We start from the raw sequence: 26,390 nt of genomic DNA, 5'->3' as shown, positions 1-26,390 counted from the left end.
AGCCCAACTACGAATGTGATGATTTTGTTATAAGCCTCAAAACTAGTTGTGGCTGATGTTTCTATCCAGCCCTAAGCCGTGATTGGTTTAAATTTTTCCCATAGTGAAATCTACTGCCTAGAAAAAGGAAAAAGAAAACCACAAAAAGATTGACAACTGCTCTGGTAACACACACATGTATGTTAATTTTAAATGGAAAACAATTATAATTTTGAGTTCAATTCCTTCATAATTTTGATTTAACATAAGTGAATGTCCACAGAATGATGGTGAAATACTGTTCGTAACCAGATTTTATCTATAATTGGGATGCAGTTACAGTATATATAGTCATAAAGGAAAGATGGATCATACAGAATCTGTAAGCCACATGGACCACACAACTACAAAGTTTGTTAAAAGAGTGGTGATCAAGTATACCTAATTCTCAGTTTATACATAAGCACTCAGTCCTGAAACTGAGCTCAGGCTCCAAACTGTTAAATAATAATTCATTAACGTGTACTTCAGTCTCAGAATAAAGAATGAAAAAGGATTTGATAAGAAGAACAGATTTTATGTAACATAAGCCTATAATAAAAAAAATGTGTTTCTTTCTTAGTGTCTGGTTTATTCTAACACTATATTTACTTTAGTTTAAAAAATCAAAGCAAAATACTATGTGAAATAGAAATATATCTGAAAAGGAAATAAATAATAATAATAAAAAATAAATATGATAATAAAATAAATATGACCTTATTAGTATCAGTGGGAAAATAAATTTAAGTAAGGTAAAATAATTACAGGGGGCCAATTTATTTTTCCTTAGTGTTTTCTAAAAATGATTAAATGTCTTTATTTTTCTTCCAGGTGTTGAACATTTTTCAGATGAGGCAACAGTAGTAAATATTTATCTTCACATCACGAAAAGATTACAAAACCCTAAATAACAGTTTGAGTTGTTTTTCTTTTAACAAATGAGTTTTCTACCTGATAAGCTTTGTGACTGATGCCATATACTAATGGATTTGCTCTCATCCGCACATAGAGGTAAGTGTAACTTATCCACTTCACTGCCTCTTCCACATTAGTGACAGTTCCCAGAGCAATCTGCAAATCAAAAATACAGAAATTAATGTGTTGTAGTCAGTAATGAACATTATAGCAAAGATCACTCTGTCAGAAGGTTTTACTTCTTTAATTAACTAAATTCAGTTCTGTCTTGTGTAATTGAAAATCACCTTAGGAAGTACCATCTTTCAAAACTAAACTCTGAAAAAATTGTATCTAATTACTTTCCCCTATATACATTCTAGTTCTACAAAGTTTCAAACAGTCTTGGAATGTGTTAGCTTTTTTCCAATTCATTTTCATTTAATTTAATTGTACTCAAAGCTTAAATACTTTAAAGTGTACTAGAGTAAAGCTAACAAAGTATCAGTAGTTCTACTCTTCTTTAGCTTGACTCTATACCTGGTCATATCCCAAATACCAGTAGATTATTATCTTTTACCTCTAAACATACATGTATAGGATTGCTGGTATAAATACAATGAAAAATGTGTTCATTTCTGTATAGAAACTAAGTAGACTTTTCTAGAATGTATACATGTTACTTTATATATATACTTAAGAAAGTCCTATCACAGAACAAAGGATGGTTTTGTTTTGGTTTTTTTTTGGCCAGTCCTGGGGCTTGGACTCAGGGCCTGAGCACTGTCCCTGGCTTCTTCTTGCTCAAGGCTAGCACTCTGCCACTTGAGCCACAGCGCCACTTCTGGCCATTTTCTGTATATGTGGTGCTGGGGAATCGAACCCAGGGCCTCATGTATACGAGGCAAGCACTCTTGCCACTAGGCCATATCCCCAGCCCGCAAAGGATGGTTTTGTTGTAAGCAATCAGGTATTTGTACATTTAAACCATAATAAGCACTAGGTGATTCCTTAGATTATATTCAGAAAAGAAATGTAATGTTCAACATAGCATTATAATGTAGCATTGAGATATATTAATTAAACAAAACAAAAGGATAACTTAAAACCTAATAGAGATCTGTGTAATACAAGAATTATTAGACAATGATATTAATTTTAATGAGGTACTCTATTAGCCAATGGTTCCATAGAAAACAGCAAATACTTTTCACTAAAGGTATATGTCTAGTTTTATATATTCAAGTTTGTGAAACCTGACAGATGTATTTTTCTTCCTGCACCTTTAATTGAATTAAAAATTACTGTATGCTGTTATTAGCAAAGAAGGTGTTTTGAATTCAAGAAGAAAAAAAAGGACGAAAAATACAGTCAGTGCCAATATGAAAGTAAGTCACATTGCTAGTATAGTGGTGAGCAGAGCTGCCTTCCAATATGAAAGTAAATAAAAATCTTCATAGCTACCTTAATTCCTCCAGCATCAAGTTCTATGTAAGTAACATTGGGAAATATGTGAAATATAGATGCGTTGGGGTTATAGTTCAGTGGTAGAGTTTGTGCTTAAAAAGGGTTCAGTTCCAGCTGGGAATATGGAGTAGTGGCAAGAGTGCTTGCTTGTATAGATGAAGCCCTGGGTTCGATTCCCCAGCACCACATGTATAGAAAATGGCCAGAAGTGGTGCTGTGGCTCAAGTGGCAGAGTACTAGTGCTAGCCTTGAGCAAAAAGAAGCCAGGGACAGTGCTCAGACCCTGAGTCCAAGGCCCAGGACTGCTCCCCCTCCCCCCTCCCAAAAAAAGGGTTCAGTTCCTGGGTTCAATCTCCAGCACCCAAAATACCCAAACCAAACAAAGAGAAGATAAAAACAAACAATAACAGATCTGTGGAAATCAAGATGAGATACAGCAGCTAGGATGTAGCTCAGTGAAAAAACAATAAAAAAGGAGATATAGCAATATATCATTATCATTGTAATATACTATTTATTATTTAAAGACAAAAGACCAATATTCAAGAAAAAACAGGGGATTCTGTACATATAATCTTAAATTTCCACTGGTTTTATTTACAAATGAGTAAGCCATCAATGATACAATTAAATGTGTAAATTTACTAAAATATAAGCCATAAGTTTTTCCCAAAATGAAGAGCAGCAAGAATCAGACCTGAGATAATTTAGCAGCTGTGTAACAATTCCTAAAGATATATAGACAGGAGAGTTAAACAATTTCTATTCTTCTTAGGTAAATGAAAGTAGTTTGACAATACAGCTAAAAGGCTAATAGTTTTTCCTATGTGTTATTCTATTATTTGACAAAAACTGTCATTTGTATATGAAATGTTAGATATTTATTCCCTTATGATCTTATGCTATTTATTGGTTTTTAGAATAATGATCTGTATTCTCTTATGACCTCATGAGATTATTTTAAAATAATACCACACAATTTCAGAGGTGAGAAAATAATTGAAAGGATAAAATAAGGCTGTTCTACTACTTTTTTTACAAAGCAATTAGTCAATTGTACTTGGGTATTTTTTCCCTCTAGTTTTGAATTTTATTTTTATTATTACCTTTAAGTAGTTGCCATTTAACAAAGCAATTCATGAATACAATATATCTTGATCAATGTCACTTGGTTCAATATTCTTCTTAATTTTTTAAAGATATACACTAGATTCTTGTCTGTATTCTCCCCCTCCTTTCCTCTTCATTTGACTTTCTCTAATTTTCAAAACCAGTGTTGGTAAGTTAAAGTTACATATTAACCAATGCTACCAGTAATAGGATTAAAAGAAAGAAGGAAGTAGTATCAAAGATTAGATCAAGTAATAAAAATCTTCTAATCATCCCCAAAGAAAGAAAATTATCCAGAAAAATAGATGTAAGTTTATGATAGCATGACTTATTTTGAGGCTAACCCTTGAATGCCATGTTGTGACAAAAACCCCCAAAAATTTCCTTATGAATATCTGCTGTCACCTAGTGGTGACTTAACAGAGGAGCCTTTTATAAAACATGTAGTTTTTCATAACATATCTGAAATTTATTGTCAATAGTCATATAATAACTCAGCTATAAGCCTGTATACTATGTAAAACCCAATGTATATGATAATGAATACAGTCTGGTCCTGGCCTCAAGAAGATTCTCAGTCATGGAGGTGAAACAAGAAACCAATGATGACAAGATGCATGAACCCAATAGCTACAGGGCCTTGCATGGAATGTGTATTTAAATGGCTTTAAAGAAAACTCATGACATAAAAGTGGCATTAGCATATTTTAAGATAAAGATTTATGTTTTATTAAGGAAGATAAAGTATCCTCCAAATTTGAAATATCTATTCAAATTTAAGGTTATCTTGTTTATTTATGTTGTATGTGTATTTCAAAAAACTAGTTGAAACCCTATAAAAAGAAACTAAGTAAATTTATAATGAGTATGCATCTACAAATGTATGTATATTTACATAAAAATTGTTATAGGGAATATATGAAAACCATTTATTTATCCCATTAAAATTACAAAATAGACTGTGAGCACAAATGAGCTGAGGAACTGTCAGAATACAGTAAGTGATGCCACACCTTAGGTTCATACACAAGAAATTAATATTTTCAAAACAAGCCAGTGGGAGTATACCTGTTTTATGAATAAAAAGAATTTGCACTTGGCAAGTGAAGTGAACAAAGGAATAGCTTTCCAGGGAGACCTATGCTATTCTTCCCAAACTGGGAAGGTTGCTCAGAGTATAAAGGTCTTAAATTAAAAACAAGGTATTTGTACAAGATCCTCCAAACAGGTGGAACTCTATATACAGTATATCAGAAGGCTGGAGAATAGCTCAAGTGGCAGAGTAAAAGCTCCTGAGTTCAACTCCAGTATTGTTTTTAAAATGCACATCACGGGGCTGGGAATATGGCCTAGTGGTAGAGTGCTTGCCTCACACACATGAAGCGTGGGGTTCGATTCCTCAGCACCACATATATAGAAAAGGCCAGAAGTGGCGCTGTGGCTCAAGTGGCAGAGTGCTAGCCTTGAGCAAAAAGAAGCCAGGGACAGTGCTCAGGCCCTGAGTTCAAGCCCCAGGACTGGCAAAAAAAGAAAAGCACATCAGGGCATATTAGAAAATTGAAAAATTAATACACCCGACCCAAGTGACAGGGTACACTCAAAACACAGGTACGTTAAAAACACGGCATAAAAGTACCATCTGGCTATTGGAAACATAAATGAATCCTGTTTACACTTGAGTCTCATTCTAAAGATATGTTAGTATGTTTATGTAAATATTGAAAAATTTGAAATATATGAAATCCAATACACTATTGGTCTTAAGTATCTGGATAAGGAATACTCACCGAGTAGTAGAAATAAGTTTAAAAAATTGGAATAGATATAAAGAAAGGATATCATAAATGCCTCAGACAACACAACTAATTGATAACACTGTAGCTATGGAGAAGTTATATTGATTAGAGATAAAATGTCTTATTAACATTTTAATAAGCCTCAAACATTTTAATAAGTTTCTCTTGATGCAAAATGAAGTGGTTTTCTATAGGGAAAAAAACCCAAAACATTGTGACCTTTCACCTTTAGGACCATGGAACCAGTCACACCAGATTTTAGTAAGCACAGATATCTCATAAATGCCTGTACTTAAATTATACTTAATATAATAATTTCTCTAGTTTGGTAATGGTTAAAATTGACATCATGAAATTGAAGACATTAATAGTAACAAGAGTCATGGCTTATTCCCCTATCTTTCAAAATATCTGAACTCAGATGAAGTTCTTCCACTTTCATGAACAAAGCCTTTCTGGACCTGATAATTGGGAGTCAAATTTATCTTATTCTTCTGCTGAATGCTTCTATAGAAATTATGAATTATTTCCCCACACCATTGCACTAGGTTTTTGTGTCTTTTTCTTCTCTGTTGGACTATATGTTTGTTAGCAGAAGAAGTGCATTGTGCATGGTTTTTGTGTTGTTCTCTAGAAAGGCATAAATAATATTAATAGAATAAGTAAAATCTCTACAAGCTGTTTAAGAAGAACTTGATATAGGATTTGCATACTATAAGTAGGACTTGATTGTAATTATATTCACTTATTTCAGGTTTATATTCTACTTACATTCAAAAATTACTAAGTCAACTTTAAAGGTATGAAAGTATTTGAAAGCATTAAAATGTCCTGAGGACAGTGAAATTTCATTTGAATGACATATATACTTAGAGTTATGAAAATATTAACTTTCTTTACCAGTTAAAGATGCCACTTTGGCTTCTAAGATATGTCATTTAGATCTTAAAGTCATACACACATGCACACACATACCCACACACACAAACACACAAATATATTATACTGTAGCCCAATTTAAGAAATCAGAGTTTATGTAGCTAAGGTATTCAAATGACATAATGTAAATGAGCTATATGAACCTTATAAATCTTTAAGACTTCACTAAAAACTTTAGAAAAGTGAAATAAAAAGTATTCATTACTAGTATTGCTGTTTGTTTTTCTCATTTGTATTATTTAGGTTGGATTTTGGTTTATAACAAAGGCTCATAGATTTAAAATATGATCATTAAAGAGATGAGTTCTTGTTAGTCTTCCCATCAACATTTTATGCTGTTGAGAATTAACTAACCATACTGTCATTCAGACTATTTTCTCTTATGAATGATATACCATTGCATTCCTAAATACTGCAAAATGGCAATCAATTCTAATTTTATTTTATGATTCTATGTCAGCCTCTTACTAGAGAGATCTTACCTCTGCATTTAGGTTGTCTGCAAGGCTTTCCAGAAACTGACTCTCAATTGGGTTTTGTTGAGTGAGCAAAGTCAGGTAGTGGCTGAGTTTATCATGTGTTGTTATAATGATTCCTTCACCAAATTTGTCAAATTGTGGTCTTCCAGCTCGGCCAAATATCTGCATGACATCTAAAATTCCAAGGTCAACAAAGGAGCCTCTTTTTGCAGCATATATTTGTGTTCCCTAGATGAGAAAAAGTTAATAAAATTTACATAAACACACACAAATATAATCCTGAAGAGCTGAATAGTGAAATTGGGCAAATATGGCAAGATCTCAAAAGTGTACTTTAACTAATCCCTTCATCATCTGTGATAGAGTTAAATTTCTCAATATAAACTGGATTTTTATTGAAGAAAATAATTCTGGTCCTGCATAAAAATAGATTTAAAGTCAATGAAACTAGCCAAATCACAATATTTTTCCAAAGAAATCAATCCGGTGGTTTCTTTTAAAACACACAGACAAATCCATGTGCAAAGGAAAGTAAGCTCCTACCTTAATAATAACAGCATGAGCAGGAAGATTGACACCCCAGGCTAACGTGGCAGTGCAGACCAGGACTTTGATATGCCCATTAGAAAACAAGTTTTCCACTAAATTTCTGTCCTGCCGAAGCATTCCTGCATGATGAATACTAAAACCATCTGGGAATAATTCTCGAACTTGCTTATTTCTTGACTTCTGTACCTAGAACAGGCATCAGGAAAACAGAAAAGTATTATTTAGTATGCAAAAATAATTATTTTTAACATACCTGTTGAATAACACTATTTAATTTTTTAAGGTATGATTCTTAGTATACAATGTTTTACATGAAAAAGCATTTAAAGCTTTTCTGTTATACTGAAAGTAGACAACATCAAAACATGATGCAAAATTATAAACAAAGTGAATAGTAGCTCTCCATTTAGTTTCCCCTTCTTGCAATCAGTCAATCAATGTTACTTGTTTCTAACTTTTCCAAATATATTACACTAGAAATAAATGTGTGTCACATGAAAAAATCTTTAAGTAGTTGAAGAGAAGGATAATTGAACATGTCAGTTTATGAGATAACGCATCTCAATATTCTCATCCATCTCTTCCAAACCACCAACACCCTTGGTGTCTCATGACTTCTAAGAGGGACAGCTAAAGTCCACATAATAAAAAGCTCTATAAAAACCAATCCTATCTCTCACTTTACCCACTGTCCTAATTTTATCACCTCTAATTTCACACTAACAAATATAATGGTTAGCTTTCCCTTTGTGTCTCTCTTTCTATTTCAGACCTACAATCTGAGAGACTTTACTGTTTGTTATTACTGAAATACCCTACGATTCTCCTTGGTCTCATTGGCATTTCCTCATTGCAATGAGCCAATAAACTCAACACTGTTCACTTAAAGTGGTGTTCACGGTGACTTTGATGGGAACATACTGATCATCTACTTTTTATTTAAATTGAAATTTTATTGTAAAGGTGATGTATAGCAAGGTTTTAGTTTCCTAAGTCAGGTAATGAGTACATTCCTATTTGACAGTGTTACCCTCTCTTTCATTTTCTCTCTATTTTTTCCCTCCCATCCTCCTTCACACCAAGGTGTATAGTTCATTTACAGCAAACTGTCTAGAGAGTATTACAGCTGAACTGGTTCATTCTTTGTCCTACCCTTTCAGCGATTTTGCCTCCCCTCCCCAAATCAGATAAATGTATATACAAGACAAAGGGTACAGAAATAAAAAACAGTGACAAAAGGAATAGAACAAAAGAAAAAAAGAAAAAAGAAAGAACTACAAACAGCAGAATAAAAATCTCTTGTTTCCATTTCTTGGAATTCATTTTGATAAGCATCATTTTATATGGTCATATGCACATAGCTATAGAGCCATTGTGATCCCCTCCTAAGAATAGTCTCCTTTGTTCTCACTGTGTGAATGCTTAGAGTGCTGTTTAATTAATCATGTCCAAGTGTATACAAACAATGGAATTCTATGCTTCCATGAGAAAGAAAAGCAATGCCCCATCTGTAAGTAAATGGAAAGACTTGGAAAAAAATTATGTTAAGCAAAGTAATCCAGACCCAGAAGAAATATAGGCTGCATGAATTCCTTCATTTGTAATAACTAGAATATGTCTATAATCTACAAGTAAATCCAATGGATAGTAAAAGATAAATAACTACGCTTGGACATAATCATCTATCTTAATTTTCAAGTTTATAGCTATATTGAGTATAGTACTTATGAAATGTTGGATTTGTTCAGTTGTATCTGTTTTTTGGTTTTGTCTGAGCTCAGACATGTGATCTGTACACGCATCTGTAATCTGTACAAGTACCACAGCAGAAGATTTTACTGAAAAATCTCTGGTACCTATTAAATATCAGAAACAAATACCATTTTGTTTATTATCCTCCATCCATCCATCCATCCATTGATCTATCTATATCTAAAAACCTTCAACAATTTAAGAGGTTTTTAATTTTTTTTATTCATTTTTAAAATAAAAAGTACTACATTGGCAAGGAATGAGATTTCAAGGGACTAGAGTTCTAAGACAGACTGCCACATGACTCTCTTATGAAGTCACAACTTATTTTTTGCATGCCAAACCTGGGGCTTGAACTCAGTGCCTGGACGCTGTCCCTGAGGTTTTATGCTCAAGGCTAGTACTCGACCACTTGTGCCACAACTACAATTCCAGTTTTTTGGCTATTAACTGAAGATAAGAATCTCAATGACCTTCCTTCCCAGGCTGGCTTCCAACTGTGATCTTTGGATATCAGTCTCCCAAGTAGCTAGGATTACATGTATGAGCCACGAGTGCCTAGTGTAGGTGACAATTTTAAATCACTAAATTAAAAGGTATCTAACTTGAAAATGCTGCAAGAAAACAGTATTTCATGAAATGTACAGTTTATAAAACTGTAAGAGATGAGCAAACTCTACCATCTAGTGGCCAAATAGATAAATAGCAATGCTTTCATTTTGAGCTTTCACTTAAGAATCCACAACAAAATACATACATAATGAGTATCTTCTTCAAGTTTCAAAAAGTGCATTCTTATTTTACTTTTGTACACTGTAATCAGCCCAAAAAATCGTTTTACAGTACACTGAACAAGTATCTGCATTTGGATCACATTGTGTCTTCCTTAATTTGTTTAGACAACATATATTACTGCTAGTCTATTTAAAGCAGCTTTTATGAACACGAAAATTTTAGCATGAAGTCTGTTGTGGAACATTTGTTAAGAAATTAATTACAAATTAATATTTCTTCTCTAATGTTCAAGAGTAGATAATTGGAGCCAATAAACAGAAGAAATTAAAAACTGCCGCCTAGAGCTCTCCTGTACAAATCACATTGCTCAAATGCTGTTTACTTCTTATCGGGTCTGTTCTCTGTGGACCACATACATTGGAATACTTTGATATGTTGTGACAAATGTAGATTCCTTGGACAAATTTTAATTGAGACAGGACTTGGATGGACCTGCTGGGATAATAATGACACAGAAAGAAATTGAACACAGGAAGTTTGAAACTATCTTAAGAATTTTCTCAGAAGTCAGTAAATGGAAAAGACATGTTGATACAGTAAAGATCAAGTTAGGGTTGACATTCAACTAGATGCCATAGCCACCAAGATTTTGTATGGATGTGGTCTTTGTGAGAAACTAAGAAACACTTAACAGGCAGTTATTTCTCTTTTAACATTCTGTGTATTGTTTCCTTTTTTTATAGGCTCAGCAGAGATGTGATTATGACTACAATCTTGTTGGTATTTCCTAATTTTCTTTGAACCCGAATATCCTATTTATGGTCTGGTCTAGTTCACAATACAAATAAACTACCATGTTTGGGATGAGGTTTAAGGATATACACTTGAAAAATCTTAGGTTTAAATTATCAAATAGCAAAATTAACTATTTTTCACTATTCACGATATTGAGGTTTTAAATATTTATAAATATTTATCAAGTTTGCTACTCCCGGGACATAAAACAGATGCATCATACTGAAATGAAAATATACAGTTGCCAACTTCCACCACACAAAAAAAAAAACCATCAATAATCAGAAAAGCCTGTGCAATTTCTTTACATGTAAACCCAATCTACTCAAGCACTCATCTTTAACCTTTTAGTTTTTGTTGTATCAAAGCTGTTACATAGCATAAGGCTGGGGTAGGGAGGTAGCTCGGTAGGAGTACACTTGCCAAGCATGTGTAAAGCCCTGGTTAGATCTCTAATCCTCCCATTCTTCCCACTCCCTAAAAGAAAGGCAGAGAGAAAGAGAAGAAAAAAGAGAAGGATGTTATATACATTGAATCTAATAATATATAAGCTTTTTGGACCAGTTTCTTTTTCTTTTTTTTTTTTTTTTCTTTTTTTGGCCAGTCCTGGGCCTTGGACTCCGGGCCTGAGCACTGTCCCTGGCTTCTTCCCGCTCAAGGCTAGCACTCTGCCACTTGAGCCACAGCGCCGCTTCTGGCCGTTTTCTGTATATGTGGTGCTGGGGAATCGAACCTAGGGCCTCGTGTATCCGAGGCAGGCACTCTTGCCACTAGGCTATATCCCCAGCCCGACCAGTTTCTTTTAAACAGCTTAAATTGCTGAAATGTCTTTTAGATCCATCCAAGTTTCTGAATACATTAGCGGTTCATTCATTTCTATTATTGAGTATGGATGGTATGGATGGCTATATCACAGTTTGGTAATCTAATTTCACACTGACTGGCATTTGGATTGCTTCCAATTTGGGTAATTACAAGCAGAGTTTCTATGATACGTGTGTTTCTGTGCACACATGCATGTGCAACAGAGAAAAAAGACTGAGACAGAGAATGTGATTTCATTTCTCTAGTGTAGACAGCAGTAATGGAGCTGCTGTTAGGTTATAGGGTAAATTTATGTTGAACTTTACAGAACACTTTACAGAGTAGCTGTAATACTTCACATTTGCATCAGTAATAGTGAGAATTCCAGTGGCTTCAAGCCTGCCCATAGGATGTCTCGTTTTAAACTGTAGCCATTGTCACAGACCTGGATCACATTTTAATATGTATTTCCCTAAGTGCGTGAGGTTAAAGGCCTTTTTTGTGTTCTTGGATGAGCTTATTTAGTTGCTCCTCAAATTAACCTAATATATAAAAGTATCAAAAATTTTCCAGAAAGATAATTTGGCCTTGTGAGAATGTTCCATGTCAAGAAACCATGTATTTATTGTTATATTAATTTATATTAAATTATTTACATTCTTTGTGCATGTGAATGTGTGTACATGTGCTGGTACCAGTGCTTGAACTCCGGGCTTGTGTTCTTGCTTGGCTTTTTGTCACTTATGGCTGGCTGGTGTTGTGCAGCTACTCTAGCTTTCTGTCTGGTTAATTGGAGATGGAGTCTTAGGGAACTTTCTGCCCAGGCTGGCTCTGAATCTTGATTCTCAGATCTCAGCCTCTTGAATAGCTAGGGTTACAAATGTGAGTAAGAAAAGAACATCCTCACAAATTTATGGAACATGACAGTGATTAAGAAAAAATTTTACTGTAAGAGTCAAAGAAATGACTTAAAGTAGAAGTATTCCTTATTATATATACAGGATCTGTTTAATTAAAAGAAATCTAAGAATAAATTTAAGCATTAGATAACATGCAGACTGATGAGAATGCAAACCAATCCACAAATAATTTCTTTAAAATGTTTATAATAAAGAGTTCTACTGTAATTTTTTTTTTTTTTTTGCCAGTCCGGGGTCTTGGGCTCAGGGCCTGAGCACTGTCCCTGGCTTCCTTTTGCTCAAGGCTAGCACTCTGCCACTGAGCCACAGCGCCACTTCTGGCCGTTTTCTGTATATGTGGTGCTGGGGAATCGAACCCAGGGCCTCATGTATATGAGGCAAGCTCTCTTGCCACTAGGCCATATCCCCAGCCCTCTACTGTAATTTTTGACAATGGTATTATTGGGATTTTTTCTTTTCTTTATTTTTTCTTTATTATTATTATTATTATTGCCAGTCCTGGGGATTGGACTCAAAGCCCAAGCACTGTCCCTGGCTTCTTAGTTCAAGGCTAAAACACTCTGCCACTTGAGCCACAGCACCACTTCTGGCTGTTTTCTGTATATGTGGTGCTGAGGGCTTCCTGTGGCAAGCACTTGCCACCAGGCCATATTCCCAGCCCCTTACTGGGATTTTTATTTCTCATATCACCCAATATGAGAGGAACAACAGCAAGATCAATGGCACAGAAAAGAAGCTCATGTAAAAAGAAAATTTTTCTATATTAAAATTTAAGATCACTAAAAAAGATGTAGTAGGTATTAAGAAAGAGATGGCATACCCACCATTGTCTAGATTAGCCTCCAGATAAAGAACTCAATAGTAAAAATTTTTAAAAGGGCTTAAAGAAATCATGAGTGAAGAGGTATGACCTTTATATAAGACAAAAAACTCAGTGTCCAAAAATCAATTGATGAAATTTCCACATGGAAAAATGTAGACAAATAAACGTAAATAAAAATCAAAGGTTACCTAGACAAAAATAATAGTGAAATACAGTTTTTCTCCACTAATCTATCATTTGTGTTACAAACTACACTGCTTACTTACAAACAATACTGCCTAGTAAGAGAAAACTTGGATAAGAGGAAGTAGCTGTTTGAGGATATATAAATTGAAATAATCTGAAGTGAGTGAGTGGTTTGACACTTTTGTCCACAATTTAAAATGTATTTGCTTCATGATGGATAAGTTACACTCACTGCTAGGAATTTTTCCTATCATTTAATAGTGATAAATAGCAAGAATTTGAGCATGTCTTGACTGCATTGCTAACAAAAATAATTGGCAACAAAAGTATTCATCAACACAGGACTGAGTAAATGAATTATCACACTGTGGTGTATTATGCACTTACTAAAATAATGTAAAACCTTTTATATTGATTTCTAGGAAACATTAAGTGGAGAAAGAGAGAGACCAAAATGTGTGCAATTTTATTCAATTTGGCCACAGCAAATCACAGACATGTACACACATGCAAACACCCATCAGTCACACAGAACCCTTTCTCGCAAGAAAATGCAAGCTTTTTAACAGAAATTTCTTTGGTGATATGAATGGAGCAGAGCTAGCTAATTAGAGCTATGCATTTCAAAGCCAAGATTTCTTATGATAAGATGCCTACTGCTTTTGAAAAAAAGTATGTCTTTATTATACTTAGGTCATTGTACAAAGGAGTTATCATTCAACAAGTCAGTTTATAACTACAATGCATCACCATTCTCCTTGGCTTCTCATTAAGTACCTAGAAAGGTATTTTAGCCCCCTTTCAACTTTTCCTTTTGTTATAAAAGAAGGACTCTTCTACCTACAGAAGTAAACTCAGTTCTCTGGATTCAATAATCAGCCAACTTAATCTATGCTTTGCTTCAGACCAGGCAAATGATAAAGCATCTAAATAAAGTTACCAATAAATATAAAAACCCTACAGTGATCAATGTGAAGTCCCCCACTGCTTGACCACTCCCAGCAGCATTTACTATACATATTTATGTGGGTTAATGCATCATTTTTTTTTAACTTTCCTTTCTTGGTTCATCCTCTTACATATTATCTTTAAACATCGAAGCTCCTTTAGACTAGTCTGTGAGTTCCTTAATGCTCATCCACTTCCCTTCTCTAAACTAGAATGCTCTTCTGATACACCAGACTCACATTTCCACCACAAGCGTATACATCATCTCTAACATCAGAGGCATCTCAAACACAGCATGTCCTAATAAATGCATGATCTATATGCCTCCCTCCCAATCTACTATCCTCCTCGCCTCGTGACCCAGGTACCCTCTCAGCAATGTAAGGCAGATAACTTTTAGAAGACAAAAACTTCCTAATCTTTATCCAGATCCTCCATATTCCATTAATCAATTCCAAAAGATATTTTCCTAATATTCCCCAATAAATTTCTAGCTGGTTTCCCAAGATATGGATTTATGTTATAAAACAATGATTATATCATCCCCTGTGGCTATCTACCAACCTACCACTTTCTACATTTTAGTCACTTTGACTCCCTTCCCCTGATTTCCTTAAGTGTGATAATGATTTTCTAATGCCAGGGCCTTGTCCATTGTCAACAGATGTGCCACACATTCAAAATTGTTTACTTTGTTTTATTTTTTTTACTAGCTTATATTACCTATAGAAAAGGAGATTTCATTGTTACCTCACACATGTGACATAACACATTCTAATCTTAGCCTTTCTATTAGTTTTAAGATTTTTAAAAAACACAATTTATATGTGATTGTTTATCATACATAACTAAGCATGCTTATATGTTATCTAGTGCCTCATACACACACACACACACACACACACACACACACACACACACACACACACCCCAAACAAAACCAAAAGACAGGAAAGAAGGTTTCAAATTTCTAGTCATTTCTTTTTTTTTTCTTATTTATTGTCAAAGAGATGTACAGAGAGGTTACAGTTTCATACGTTAGGCCTTGGGTACATTTCTTGTACTGTTTGTTACCTCCTCCCTCATTCCATTTCTTATATAAATTTATTTCCTATTTTAAACAAGATACATCTTCATCTTTTATTACTTGAGTTATTTTTCACAGTAGGGACACGTGTTAGGCTGGCTTGGGCCACTATTCTACTTATGCTTTCCATATAACTGAGATGACAGGTATATATCACTGTGCCCAGCTATCTATCCATCCATCCATCCATCCATCCATCCATCCATCATCTTTACTCATTTGAGAATCTGAACTTGTTGATAGGCTGGCCTTCATCTGTCATCCTCTCAATGTTAGTACCTTAAATAGCTAGGGTTACAGGTGTTAGTCACTATATCTGGCTCCTTTACTAGTTTTTAACTGACACAACATATGACTTTCTTAATGCAGTATAAACAGCTTGCCAGTAGTCTACTGATACTGGTGATATGTATCTGGTAAAATACACTCACACTCATCACCTGACAGCTATGAGACCACCACCGAAACTAGTTTGAGACTTACATGAGCACAATTAATTTATAATGACACATACTAGACTTCTCACCATAGCCAATTTCTATTTGCTAATCTGGTTATGCTAACTATTTACATTAATTTAGGATAAATAAAGTACTAATATATCCCTTCAAAGATGATCCTGGTTAGCACAAGGGCTTTTGTATTTATTATCATAGGATGATCTTACTAAACAAGATTTCCAGAGAGCATAGTGGTTAGCAAAAAAAGAAACCTAGGGGCTGGGAATATGGTCTAGAGGCAAGGGTGCCCGCCTCACATACATGAAGCCGTGGGTTCAATTCCTCAGCACCACATATATAGAAATGGCCAGGAGTGGCGCTGTGGCTCAAGTGGTAGAGTGCTAGCCTTGAGCAAAAGGAAACCAGGGACAGTGCTCAGGCCCTGAGTCCAAGCCCCAGGACTGGCAAAAGAAAAAAAAGAAACCTCATCTAAACCTGCACTTTATTCACTGACCATTTTATTTTATTTTTTTTCAGGCAGGAGAGAAAGTTTATTACCGAACTGCTGGCCTGTGGCGGAGATGATGCACTGCAGGAGAGAAGGGAAGGGCCCCCTCCCCCAACCTGCCTTATCGGGTAGGGGCAGGGGGGTGTAGCCAGGTGGATTAGGATGTGATCTCCAGGAAGGGGGAAGTAGCTGCCTCCAGGTCTGCTGGTTATCCAGGTAACTGGGTGGAGACAACCAAGTGGAGGGGGGTGTGCAACATGGAGTCTTCCCAGGGCAGACCGTACAGTTACCACTTTATTATTGAAAAAAATCGATCGTAGCCATCCCAGGGACCATGTGGAAATAGACATGGACAGGAGAAGAAGTTTTATAAGGAGGTTTATTAGTGGGGCCATATCTCTCATGGGAGAGGGAGCAATATGGCGTCCTCATTGACCATTTTAAAAACTAAGTTTTTAAAGCTTTAAAACCATATTATGAGCAAGTGATTTATTTATTTATTTATTTTTTTGGGCTAGTCCTGGGCCTTGGACTCAGGGCCTGAGCACTGTCCCTGGCTTCTTCCCGCTCAAGGCTAGCACTCTGCCACTTGAGCCACAGTGCCACTTCTGGCCGTTTTCTGTATATGTGGTGCTGGGGAATCGAACCTAGGGCCTCGTGTATCCTAGGCAGGCACTCTTGCCACTAGGCTATATCCCCAGCCCATGATTTTTTTAATCTTTAAATGCTGTTTCTGTAAATTCCTATATGATTAGGAATTAATATTTACTTAATCTGTCTGTATTCAGAGATTTTCCCATACTCAAATATTTTCAAATGAGAGCAATAACATGGCAAATATCATACTTTCCAAACATGTTTCTTAGTATGTATGAATTGTTTTCATAAGAAATTTATGTCATTGAATTGTAAAGCATAAGCAGAAAAGTTGCAGCAGTAGAGATTTACTAAATAATAAAAGAAATAAAGACAAAATACCAATGCTTACTTACTATGTTTTCTAAGAAAGAAACTTATTTGTTCAAAGTGAGTTGCATGCTGGACTACAATAGAATGAACTCCATCCAGTGCCTGGGATGGCACCTGCCTGCAGGAAAAAATAAAACCTCCCTTCCAGTCTTGGATTCTGATCTACAATTCAGTTTTACAACAATCTTCAGTGGTTCACACTCACTAAAGTCTAAAAGCTTAAGCACAGATTTAAGTCACCTACATGCCTCGCTGTCCATGTTCAGGTCAAAAAAAAGAAAAAAAAGAACATTCTTTTGTTTATTTTCTTGAAGTGCTGGGGATCGAACCCAGACCCTTGAACATGTTGATAATGCCCTAACTGTAAGCTACATTGCCAGTCCAGGAATATACTTATTCTCCAAATGTATCTACAGTTTTTTGTTAGTCTTTTTTGTCTCTTTTTAATTTACTTTACTTTTATTACTGCCAATAGAAATTCATGACTACTGGATAAAACTCATCTACTTCTTTTTGTACTCCTATTGAACTGTTTATTCTTTTCCAAAGTCATGTTTCACTTCCTGCTTTCCACACATACCTGTATTTATTTACCTCCTAATCCAGTGAGACTGGTTAACAGTCTCAAAGGTAGGAACTCTGCCTTATGTACACAAGCACTCAGGGCATGATCTATTGAATTAAAATTGACATGGAATTGAGTGCCATGTTTTAAAGTTCAAAATAATGATTCCTGAATTTCTCCCCTGCTATAAATATGTGAAGGCTACATTTAACATCAGAACTATGTTTCATATTAAAAGTGTTTTGTGATAAAAAATCTTGGTGGTTGGCTAGGCACTCATTGATGGCCCGTGTCTGTAATCCTAGCTACTCAGGAAGTTGCAACCTGGAGGATAATGGTTTAAAGTCAGTTTGGGTAGAAAAGCCCACAGAACTCCAATTAACTAGCAAAAGGCTGATTAGAAGTGTGCTCAAATTGTAGACTGTCAGCTGTGAGCACAAAAGCAGAATGAGAATGTGAAGCTCTGATTCTTAATCTCCACATACCAGCAAATCAATCAATTGATCAATCAATCAATCTCGGTATAAATAATCTTTTTATCTTTTCTTAGAAAATATTCCAAGGCTTAGTATTTGTCAAGGAGAAAGGCTTGAATTGATCCAGCAGCACAGAAAATCTAGGAGTTTACCAAAATTCCTAAATCTTCTACAAAATGGTTATTATCATGTTGAGTTTGTGATGATTTATTGAGCTTAAGAATGAACTCTCTTAACTTTAATCACATAATTTTTTCCTTCTAGTTTTTTAATCCATTTTATTTCTGCTTTTTGTTTTTGCTCACAATTTGTGTACTTGGAAAGTTCATGCTGTAGTTATATATAACTTCTGTGTGTATGTGCCAGTTCTGGGGCTTGAATTCAGTGCCTAGATACTATTCCTGAGCCTCTGTGTTCCAGGTTAGCACTCTATCACTTGAATCACAGCTCCACTTCCAGATATTTGGTGGTTAATCAGAGATGAGTCACAGAGACTTTCTTGCCTCAGCGGGCTTCAAACTGTGGCCCTCAGATCTCACTGTCTCAAGTAGCTAGGATTACAGGCATGATACTGTAGTTATTACATTTAACAATGCATATATTAATTAGTCTTTAGCTGTTATTAGTATTTCTACCACCTGTTTATTGCCTTTAAAAATTCATCATTTTACAGTTCAAAAGCTTTAAATTAAAATGTTGTAGCACATATTGTATCTCTCTCTCTGTCTGTCTGTCTCTCTTTTTCTCTCTCTCTTCCATTGGTATTTCTCATTTTCTCTGACAGTTCTGGGAACTAAACTCTGGACTTCAAGTGCTCTACCACTTGAACCCTGTCTCCATACACTTTTGCTTAGGTTTGCGATAGGGATTTGCACATTGTTCCCTCAGGGGGTCCTGGATAACAAACCTCCTGCCTTTGACTCCCAAGCTGCTGGGATTACAGACATTGCTCACCATAAGAGGCTTGCTTTTTTTTTATTTTTATTTTTTTTTTAAGATCAGATCTCAGGGGCTGGGGATATAGCCTAGTGGCAAGAGTGCCTGCCTCGGATACACGAGGTTCCCCAGCACCACATATACCACCACATATACAGAAAATGGCCAGAAGCGGCGCTGTGGCTCAAGTGGCGGAGTGCTAGCCTTGAGCAAAAAAGGAAGCCAGGGACAGTGCTCAGGCCCTGAGTCCAAGGCCCAGGACTGGCCAAAAAAAAAAAAAAAAAGATCAGATCTCAGTTAAATTCTTCCTCTGGCCAGCCTTGAAATGTTATCCCCTAATCGTCATCTCCGAGGAGCTTGAGTTATGACATGTCTATCCTTCTTTAAAGCTAGTATCTCTTTCCTTTCAAAACTCTTATGTAACTATTTAAAACATTGTTTGGCAGTATGTGAGGTATATATTATAATCTTCCTTACTACCAAAATATTAAGATACAAGTATCATTGTTATGTTGGATGCAGTAAAGATGTGGCATAAGGAAATTAAATAGGCTATGTAAGGGTGTGTAAGTCAAAATTACAATCCAGGCTGGCCTACGTTCAAAGCCTTTATTTTATATGAGGTTATCTCTCTTGATAGGAAAGAACATAATGCTTCCAAAAATCCATTTAAGCAGTTAGCAATTTTCTTGCTACTTTTCTCTAACTTACAGTTTTCATAAAGGGGAAAAAATAAACCATGTTATTATATTATACTAATATACCATTAGATATTCCTGCTACCATAAATCAGGGAAATTCAGTATAGGGGTAGGCAGGAATACTCAATCTTGTACTAGAATTTTGAAAGCTTGTTAAAAAATTTGTCTCTCAATTGTTATATCACAGTTGTAACTACTTTCAACGTCCCATGTGTATCTGTAGCTTCTATTATTGATGATGTTCTTGTATCACCTTCCTGTGGTTGTACCTACACTATCTCTGTAATTTTATGAGTATATTGGAAACCGTGTATACTGGTATTGGAACTAAGAAATTGAAAGGGAATACCAAAATTGAGAGACACAGGGTAAAAAAAGACAAACAACTACAAAAGCAATACTTGCAAAACTGTTTGGTGTAAGTGAACTGAACACTTCAGTGGGGGAAAGGGTAAGGGGGAGGGGAGAGGGGGGTATGAGGGACAAGGTAACAAACAGTACAAGAAATGTATCCAATGCCTAACGTATGAAACTGTAACCTCTCTGTACATCAGTTTGATAATAAAAATTTGAAAAAAAATTGTCTCTAAAAAGTGATGTAGGGAATCTGAGATCTTGAATGAAATAGAATGTAAGGAGTCTAACTGATATTTAAAAATGAAAATCATAATAGAAAACAATGGTTCATGATTGAAAATATCCATCCCTAATTATACACTTACTTCTACAAAATAAGAAACTTTCACTCTTCTTTGAGGTACTCTATATTTCACAGAAACAGAAGAACCATGAGGCAGTTTCTCTGTGGCAAAAATAGCAAAAAGTAAAAGCATACAGGAGAAATTACATTCACTTTGTTCCTTATCCTTTCATCACTTTAAAATTTAGATATTTGTATATATTTTTGAAAAGATTTTCATGCTGTGATAGATAAACTTACATTTTGAGCTAGCTTTTAAAACAATTTCATATATCATTCCATCATTCCATTGATTTCTCATACTAAACCACTGAAGAAGGTATATAATGCATGTGTGATGTACATGTGCATGCGCGCACACACACATATCATATATTTCCTGATAGAAGATAAAGTTTCCAAGATGTGTAGCTATCTAAGGTGAAATGAGAAGAACATGCGTTAATGTGCTCTCTTCTACTGGGTCTCAAATAGAATTCCTGAGATGAGATACTCTCTTCACAGCAGATACACTAGCTTATTTCCACAGTCGAAACTATTCTACAGACACTTCATGGTTTTACCCCTATCATATTTCAATGGACAATTTGGAAATGTAGGTGGCTTTTTGTTTTGTTTGTTTTTTTCACTCAGGGAGTGACTGTGAAGTGAAAGACAGGAAGGGAGTGAAGAATTCTAAAATAAAACTGTTACTGGAGAGACAAGATTTATTTTCAGCTGTGGCTAAGGCATAGAAACCATAAAGAAATTGCACTGTTATATTCATTCACACATGTGACAGTACACACACACACACACACACACACACACACACACACACAAACATATGAGCATAAGAAGAGGATGAGTATTGTTGTATTTATCAAGTTTTACTGCACTGAATAAATTGTAAAAAAAAAATGCCTTTAAAGGCCTTACTTAGAAAGTCAGGAAGTTACATTAAACTCTTGGGGTTGAAGCATCACTGTAGCACGGTAGGGACTTAGCTACATTTCCATTAATGAGAACCCTGAGGATAAATTTCTATGAACTTCCATAGCATAGTTACCTTCTAATTTTATTTTAAGGTTTCAAACATTTAATTTTCTATTTTTCAAAATCATGAGAATAAAATATTTCTTACCATCACAACAATAGGTTTTTAGGAATTGCTTGGAAATTAATATTCACATTTGAAAGGAACTTTATCAAATGAGAAATATAAAAATAGCACTAGAAAAACAATCAAAAATTGTGGAGTACTGAGAAAACAATGAGAAAGAGTATTTTCTGTTCTAACATTCTTCTGTTTCATTGGGGGAAAAAAGAGACTATGTACTAAATGTTTTAGAAATTCCCAGATTGAAGTGTTAGGATTATGGCTCAAATGGTGGGCTTCAGAGTTCAAACCCAAGTACTGATCCTGCCAAAAAACAAGTCCTACCCAAGTTGGATTTGATCTGTTTGAACAAATACAGCACAGCATCATGAAAAGTGTGGGCTTAGGAGCCAGACTGGTTCAAATCATGCTATATAAGAGACAGAGCTACCATTTCAATTTCACTTACTATACTTGTAAAATGGAGGTAAGAATCTTTCCTTTTTGAGGTATGAATCTTTCAAAGGATAGAAAAGTAGTAAGATAAAATGAGAAAATTAAATGAAAATGACTATGATAATGCCTGCTTTACAAGAACAAAAGCAATCGGAATCAAAATCAAGTATAATAAAAATATAACAGAAGGTAAAAATGAATAGGGATTTCCAAACCTGTCTAATGTCATTGAAATTGCTAATTTTCAATACTTGTTCAGTGTAGGATCTGTAGACTTCTGTTTGGTGACATTTCCTTTAACAAACATAATCACAAAATGTCTCTACATAAATTATAATAATGTGCTTTAGAATACTTGATGCTACATTTGAATTATAGATAGGAAATACAGAGGTACAATAACAGTAGAAAATTCCATCACAGAGTGTTGTGGGGATTGAATTAGTTATATAAAGCAATAAAAGCAATGACTGGCATTACTAAGCAATATGCAAGTATCTCACATAAATAATAAGCATGAATGTCTAGAAAGTAAAGAGCTCTTGGAACTGAGAGGTATGAAATAACAAGGAATCCACAAGGTGGCTCTCAAGACTTAGCTTTTACAGAATAGAGTTGCTGTTTTTGTTTTTTTTTTATATGCAATGGAATGAAATAAGACTCATGAATACCAATCTGACTTTTCAAAATTCTCATAAATTTATGACTGATAAGTAACTGCAGGAACATAAAGAGTAAAATAAATGTTAAATAATAAAAGACATTATAAAATAAAAAAATGAACAAATTTTGTAACTAAATTGAAAAAGAAATCTAATGCTAAAGACAACTAACAATGGCTTAGTATGGTCAGAATTTAAAATGTCAAAATAAAATGGTGAATTCACAGTGTAGGCAGGATAATTAATTACGTGGTATTAAGCCAATCCATGTGAAAGTGTACAGCACAATGTCTGGCAGTGAGTAGCTGTTCAGTAAACAGTTATACCCTGTGATTTTAAAATTATTTTCATAGCTTTAATTAGGGTCTGCACACTTTTTTTTAGTAAAGGGACAGAGGAACTTATAGTCTGTCACAACTACTCAGTTTTCCTGTAGTATAAGAAAGCAGTCAGAAACAGTAAAGAAAATGGTCTCGCTGAGTTCTAATACAAATTTAATTAGAAAAACAGGGCCACCTTCACTCTAAGACTATATAGATAGTACAATATCCTTCCCCTGAGTTTAGATGAAATTTAATGGAACGAGTTTAAAGGATTGATTCTGAGAAATTAACGGAATCATTTTTACAATTGCCTTATAAATACAGTAAATGATAACCTGAGTTTTTGCAATCCTGATCAAAGTTATTATTGAATTGAAGTAACTGAAACTTAAGATTCAAGTAATACTCAAATTACTTAAAGCGGTGCTTTCTTAAACTGTAATGAGCATAAAATTACCTAGGAATCTGAATGAAGGAATCTCATTTGGTAAGCTTGAGGTGGGACTAAAGATGCTGCTTTCCTAACAAGGATGAGGTGTTCTCCAGGTTTCTTAGTCCTTTAGGCACACGAAGAGTAGTAAGACAGCTACCTTTTGATCTTAGGTATCCTTTGCATTCTTTCTGAAAGGATCTTTTGCTTATTTCAATTATACCTATCAATATTCATCTTAGGAGTTAAAACTGTTAACTTTAAAATATATGTATTTATTCTAGATGTTAACCTATTTGTTGATATTTAAGTATATTTTGCATTTTAACTAAATTTTTAAAACTAGGAACAGTACTTAGAACCATATGGATGCTAATAAATGTATTAGCAGTGCTTAAGGTGCAAATAAACATGATATGCAGTGAGACCTTTGCCAATAAAGTTAATAAATCTATAAAACTAATTTCTTAAAGTTATCCATATGGCAGACTTTTCATATACACAATATCTACTATATGTGGCCAACTTTTGTTGTTGACATCTTGATGTTATTTGTATCTTACCTGTTTTTCTGCATGTCCATATTCAGGTCCTTGGGTGGGTAAAAAGCAAGAAATCTGGCCACAATTTTTTGCTCTTTCTATTAGAGACATAGCTGTCCTTACAGTGGCATTCCGAGCATGTACAAACACCATCACCTAAAAACAAAGAATGCTGTTTTAAATATAAAATTCCAGTTCACTAAATTGCAGTTTAGTAATATGGAAAAATCATCCTATAGAAAAATTACTAGTTTTTGAAAACAGAATGTCCAATTCATGATTTTATTTAAATTTTAGAAAGAAGTATATATCAATAAAATTTCATAACATCTTTATTATTAAGCCTACAAACTGATTTATATACTTATGTAAAAACTTTATAAAACTTAGAGCATATTTAGAGTGCAACGTGTAATAATGTCTGTTTTAAGACATGATTCATGATGTTTACATTCACATCACGTACGACTGGAAAAATATAATTTGTTTATAAGATAACCACATCTTTTAAAAAATCAAAGTAACATTTTTTTGGAAAGGGTGGGGCTGGAGTAATTATTTGGCAAAATGGAGGCCAAAGAAGAAACATGTGGGAGAGAAACAGACAGGCAGCCAGTGTGGGCCACTAATAACTCTTTTCTTTTATTTTCTTCAGTTGCATATATATTCTGTGAGTGTCTCTTCTTAGAGAAGCTGCAGGCAGCATGGAAGACCAGCCTGAAAGATTTAGCCATGGTGGGCTGGAATCAGCAAAATCATAGAGGGATGACTACCCAAGCCTTGTAATCCTCACATCCCCTGCAACGTACATTGGGAGACAATTGTGGAGACTGAGGATTTAGTTTGTCCTGTGGGGTTTCAGTCTCACTTTGATCTGCTTCTTCCCCAATATTTTCTTATTCTTGCCTTATAGAATAGGAAGGTTTATCCTGTGCCATTATGGCTTAGAAGTATGTAATTTTATTTTATTTTATTTTCTACAGGGTCACCCAGTATATTCTACCTTGGGACATGAAGAATTTGGCCTAGGACTTTTGAGGAATGCTACAATGATTGAAATTTGGGGATTATTGGAGGTGGACCGAATGCATTTTATATGGTTTGGCAGACACGAGCCTTTAGGGGCCAAAGGGAAAAGGCTATAATAGTGTAAATTTTAACAGTTCCTCAAAAGCCCACTTTTAAAAGCTTAGTCTCCATACTGGAAGGTGAAGGAAACTTTAACAAGTAGAGTCCTAGTGGGGTCTGTAACTGTTGGCAAGTCCTCAAAGGGAAGGTGGGCTGCTGATCTTTTCCTCTCTCATCATTTTGCTTTCCAAAGAACATGAAGTAAGCAGCTTAACTCTATCACATGTTCCATACCATTATGAGCTGCCTTGTCATAGATTCGAAAACCTATCAAGAATGGGGCTGGGGATATAGCCTAGTGGCAAGAGTGCCTGCCTCGGATACACGAGGCCCTAGGTTCGATTCCCCAGCACCACATATACAGAAAACGGCCAGAAGCGGCGCTGTGGCTCAAGTGGCAGAGTGCTAGCCTTGAGCGGGAAGAAGCCAGGGACAGTGCTCAGGCCCTGAGTCCAAGGCCCAGGACTGGCCAAAAAAAAAAAAAAAAAAAAAAAAAAAATGAATGAATTGACACCACAACCCCAAAGAAACCTTTCCCTTAAAAAAAAACAAAAAAACATTATTTCAGGTATTTTCTCACAGGAATGGAAAACAGTGTATAAACCAAGAAAATTTCCCACATACATAATGCTGATCAAAGTTCACATTGGAATAAAGCCTCTTGTAACTAATATTCTTCTTTTTTGTTTTGTTTTCTTTTCAGTCATGGGGTTTAAACTCAGGGTCTGGGCATTGCCTTGGAACATGTTTGCTCAAGGCTAGCACTTTATTATTTTGAGCCACAGTTCCACATTCAGTTTTCTGCTGGTTAATTGGAGATAAGATTATCACAGAACTTTGTTACCCAGACTTGGCTTCGAACCATGATCCTCATAACTTGGGCTCCTGAGTAATATTCTTATAAATATGAACAGATAGTCTGGAGAAAACCAGAAGTACCTCAGAGGAAATTACTCAATGAATTTAGAGAAGATAAAAATAGCATAAAAAGTCATTTGAAGAAAATTAACACAAATTAATGTCATTGAGGTATGAAAGCTTGAGATTTTACATTTTATCAGAACTCTAATTTACTGATATGAATGTATTTACAATATATTAAAATAAATATAAATACAAATAGAAATAGAAAGGGTTTTGGGAAGTAGCTAAGGGCAGAGCTGATGATTGA

The 26,390-nt window shown here is 35.0% G+C and overlaps 1 protein-coding gene across 2 annotated transcripts in view; it reads right to left on the bottom strand.

Moving 5' to 3' along the window:
- Ascc3 (activating signal cointegrator 1 complex subunit 3) overlaps positions 1 to 26,390 on the bottom strand; it is a 242,952-nt gene that overhangs the window by 111,744 nt on the left and 104,818 nt on the right. For both annotated transcript variants that reach the window (XM_048353768.1, XM_048353767.1), the window contains exons 14-17: positions 24,113 to 24,247; positions 7,250 to 7,441; positions 6,710 to 6,934; positions 973 to 1,092 (exon numbers count right to left, since the gene is read on the bottom strand). In XM_048353768.1, the coding sequence (XP_048209725.1) occupies positions 973 to 1,092; positions 6,710 to 6,934; positions 7,250 to 7,441; positions 24,113 to 24,247 (672 nt within the window). The remainder of the gene's footprint in view (positions 1 to 972; positions 1,093 to 6,709; positions 6,935 to 7,249; positions 7,442 to 24,112; positions 24,248 to 26,390) is intronic.

This window comes from Perognathus longimembris, chromosome 9, assembly GCF_023159225.1.
Source record: "Perognathus longimembris pacificus isolate PPM17 chromosome 9, ASM2315922v1, whole genome shotgun sequence".
Taxonomy (NCBI): domain Eukaryota; kingdom Metazoa; phylum Chordata; class Mammalia; order Rodentia; family Heteromyidae; genus Perognathus; species Perognathus longimembris.
Note: the sequence above shows the minus strand (reverse complement) of the source record. Positions and strands in the feature narration are given on the sequence as shown.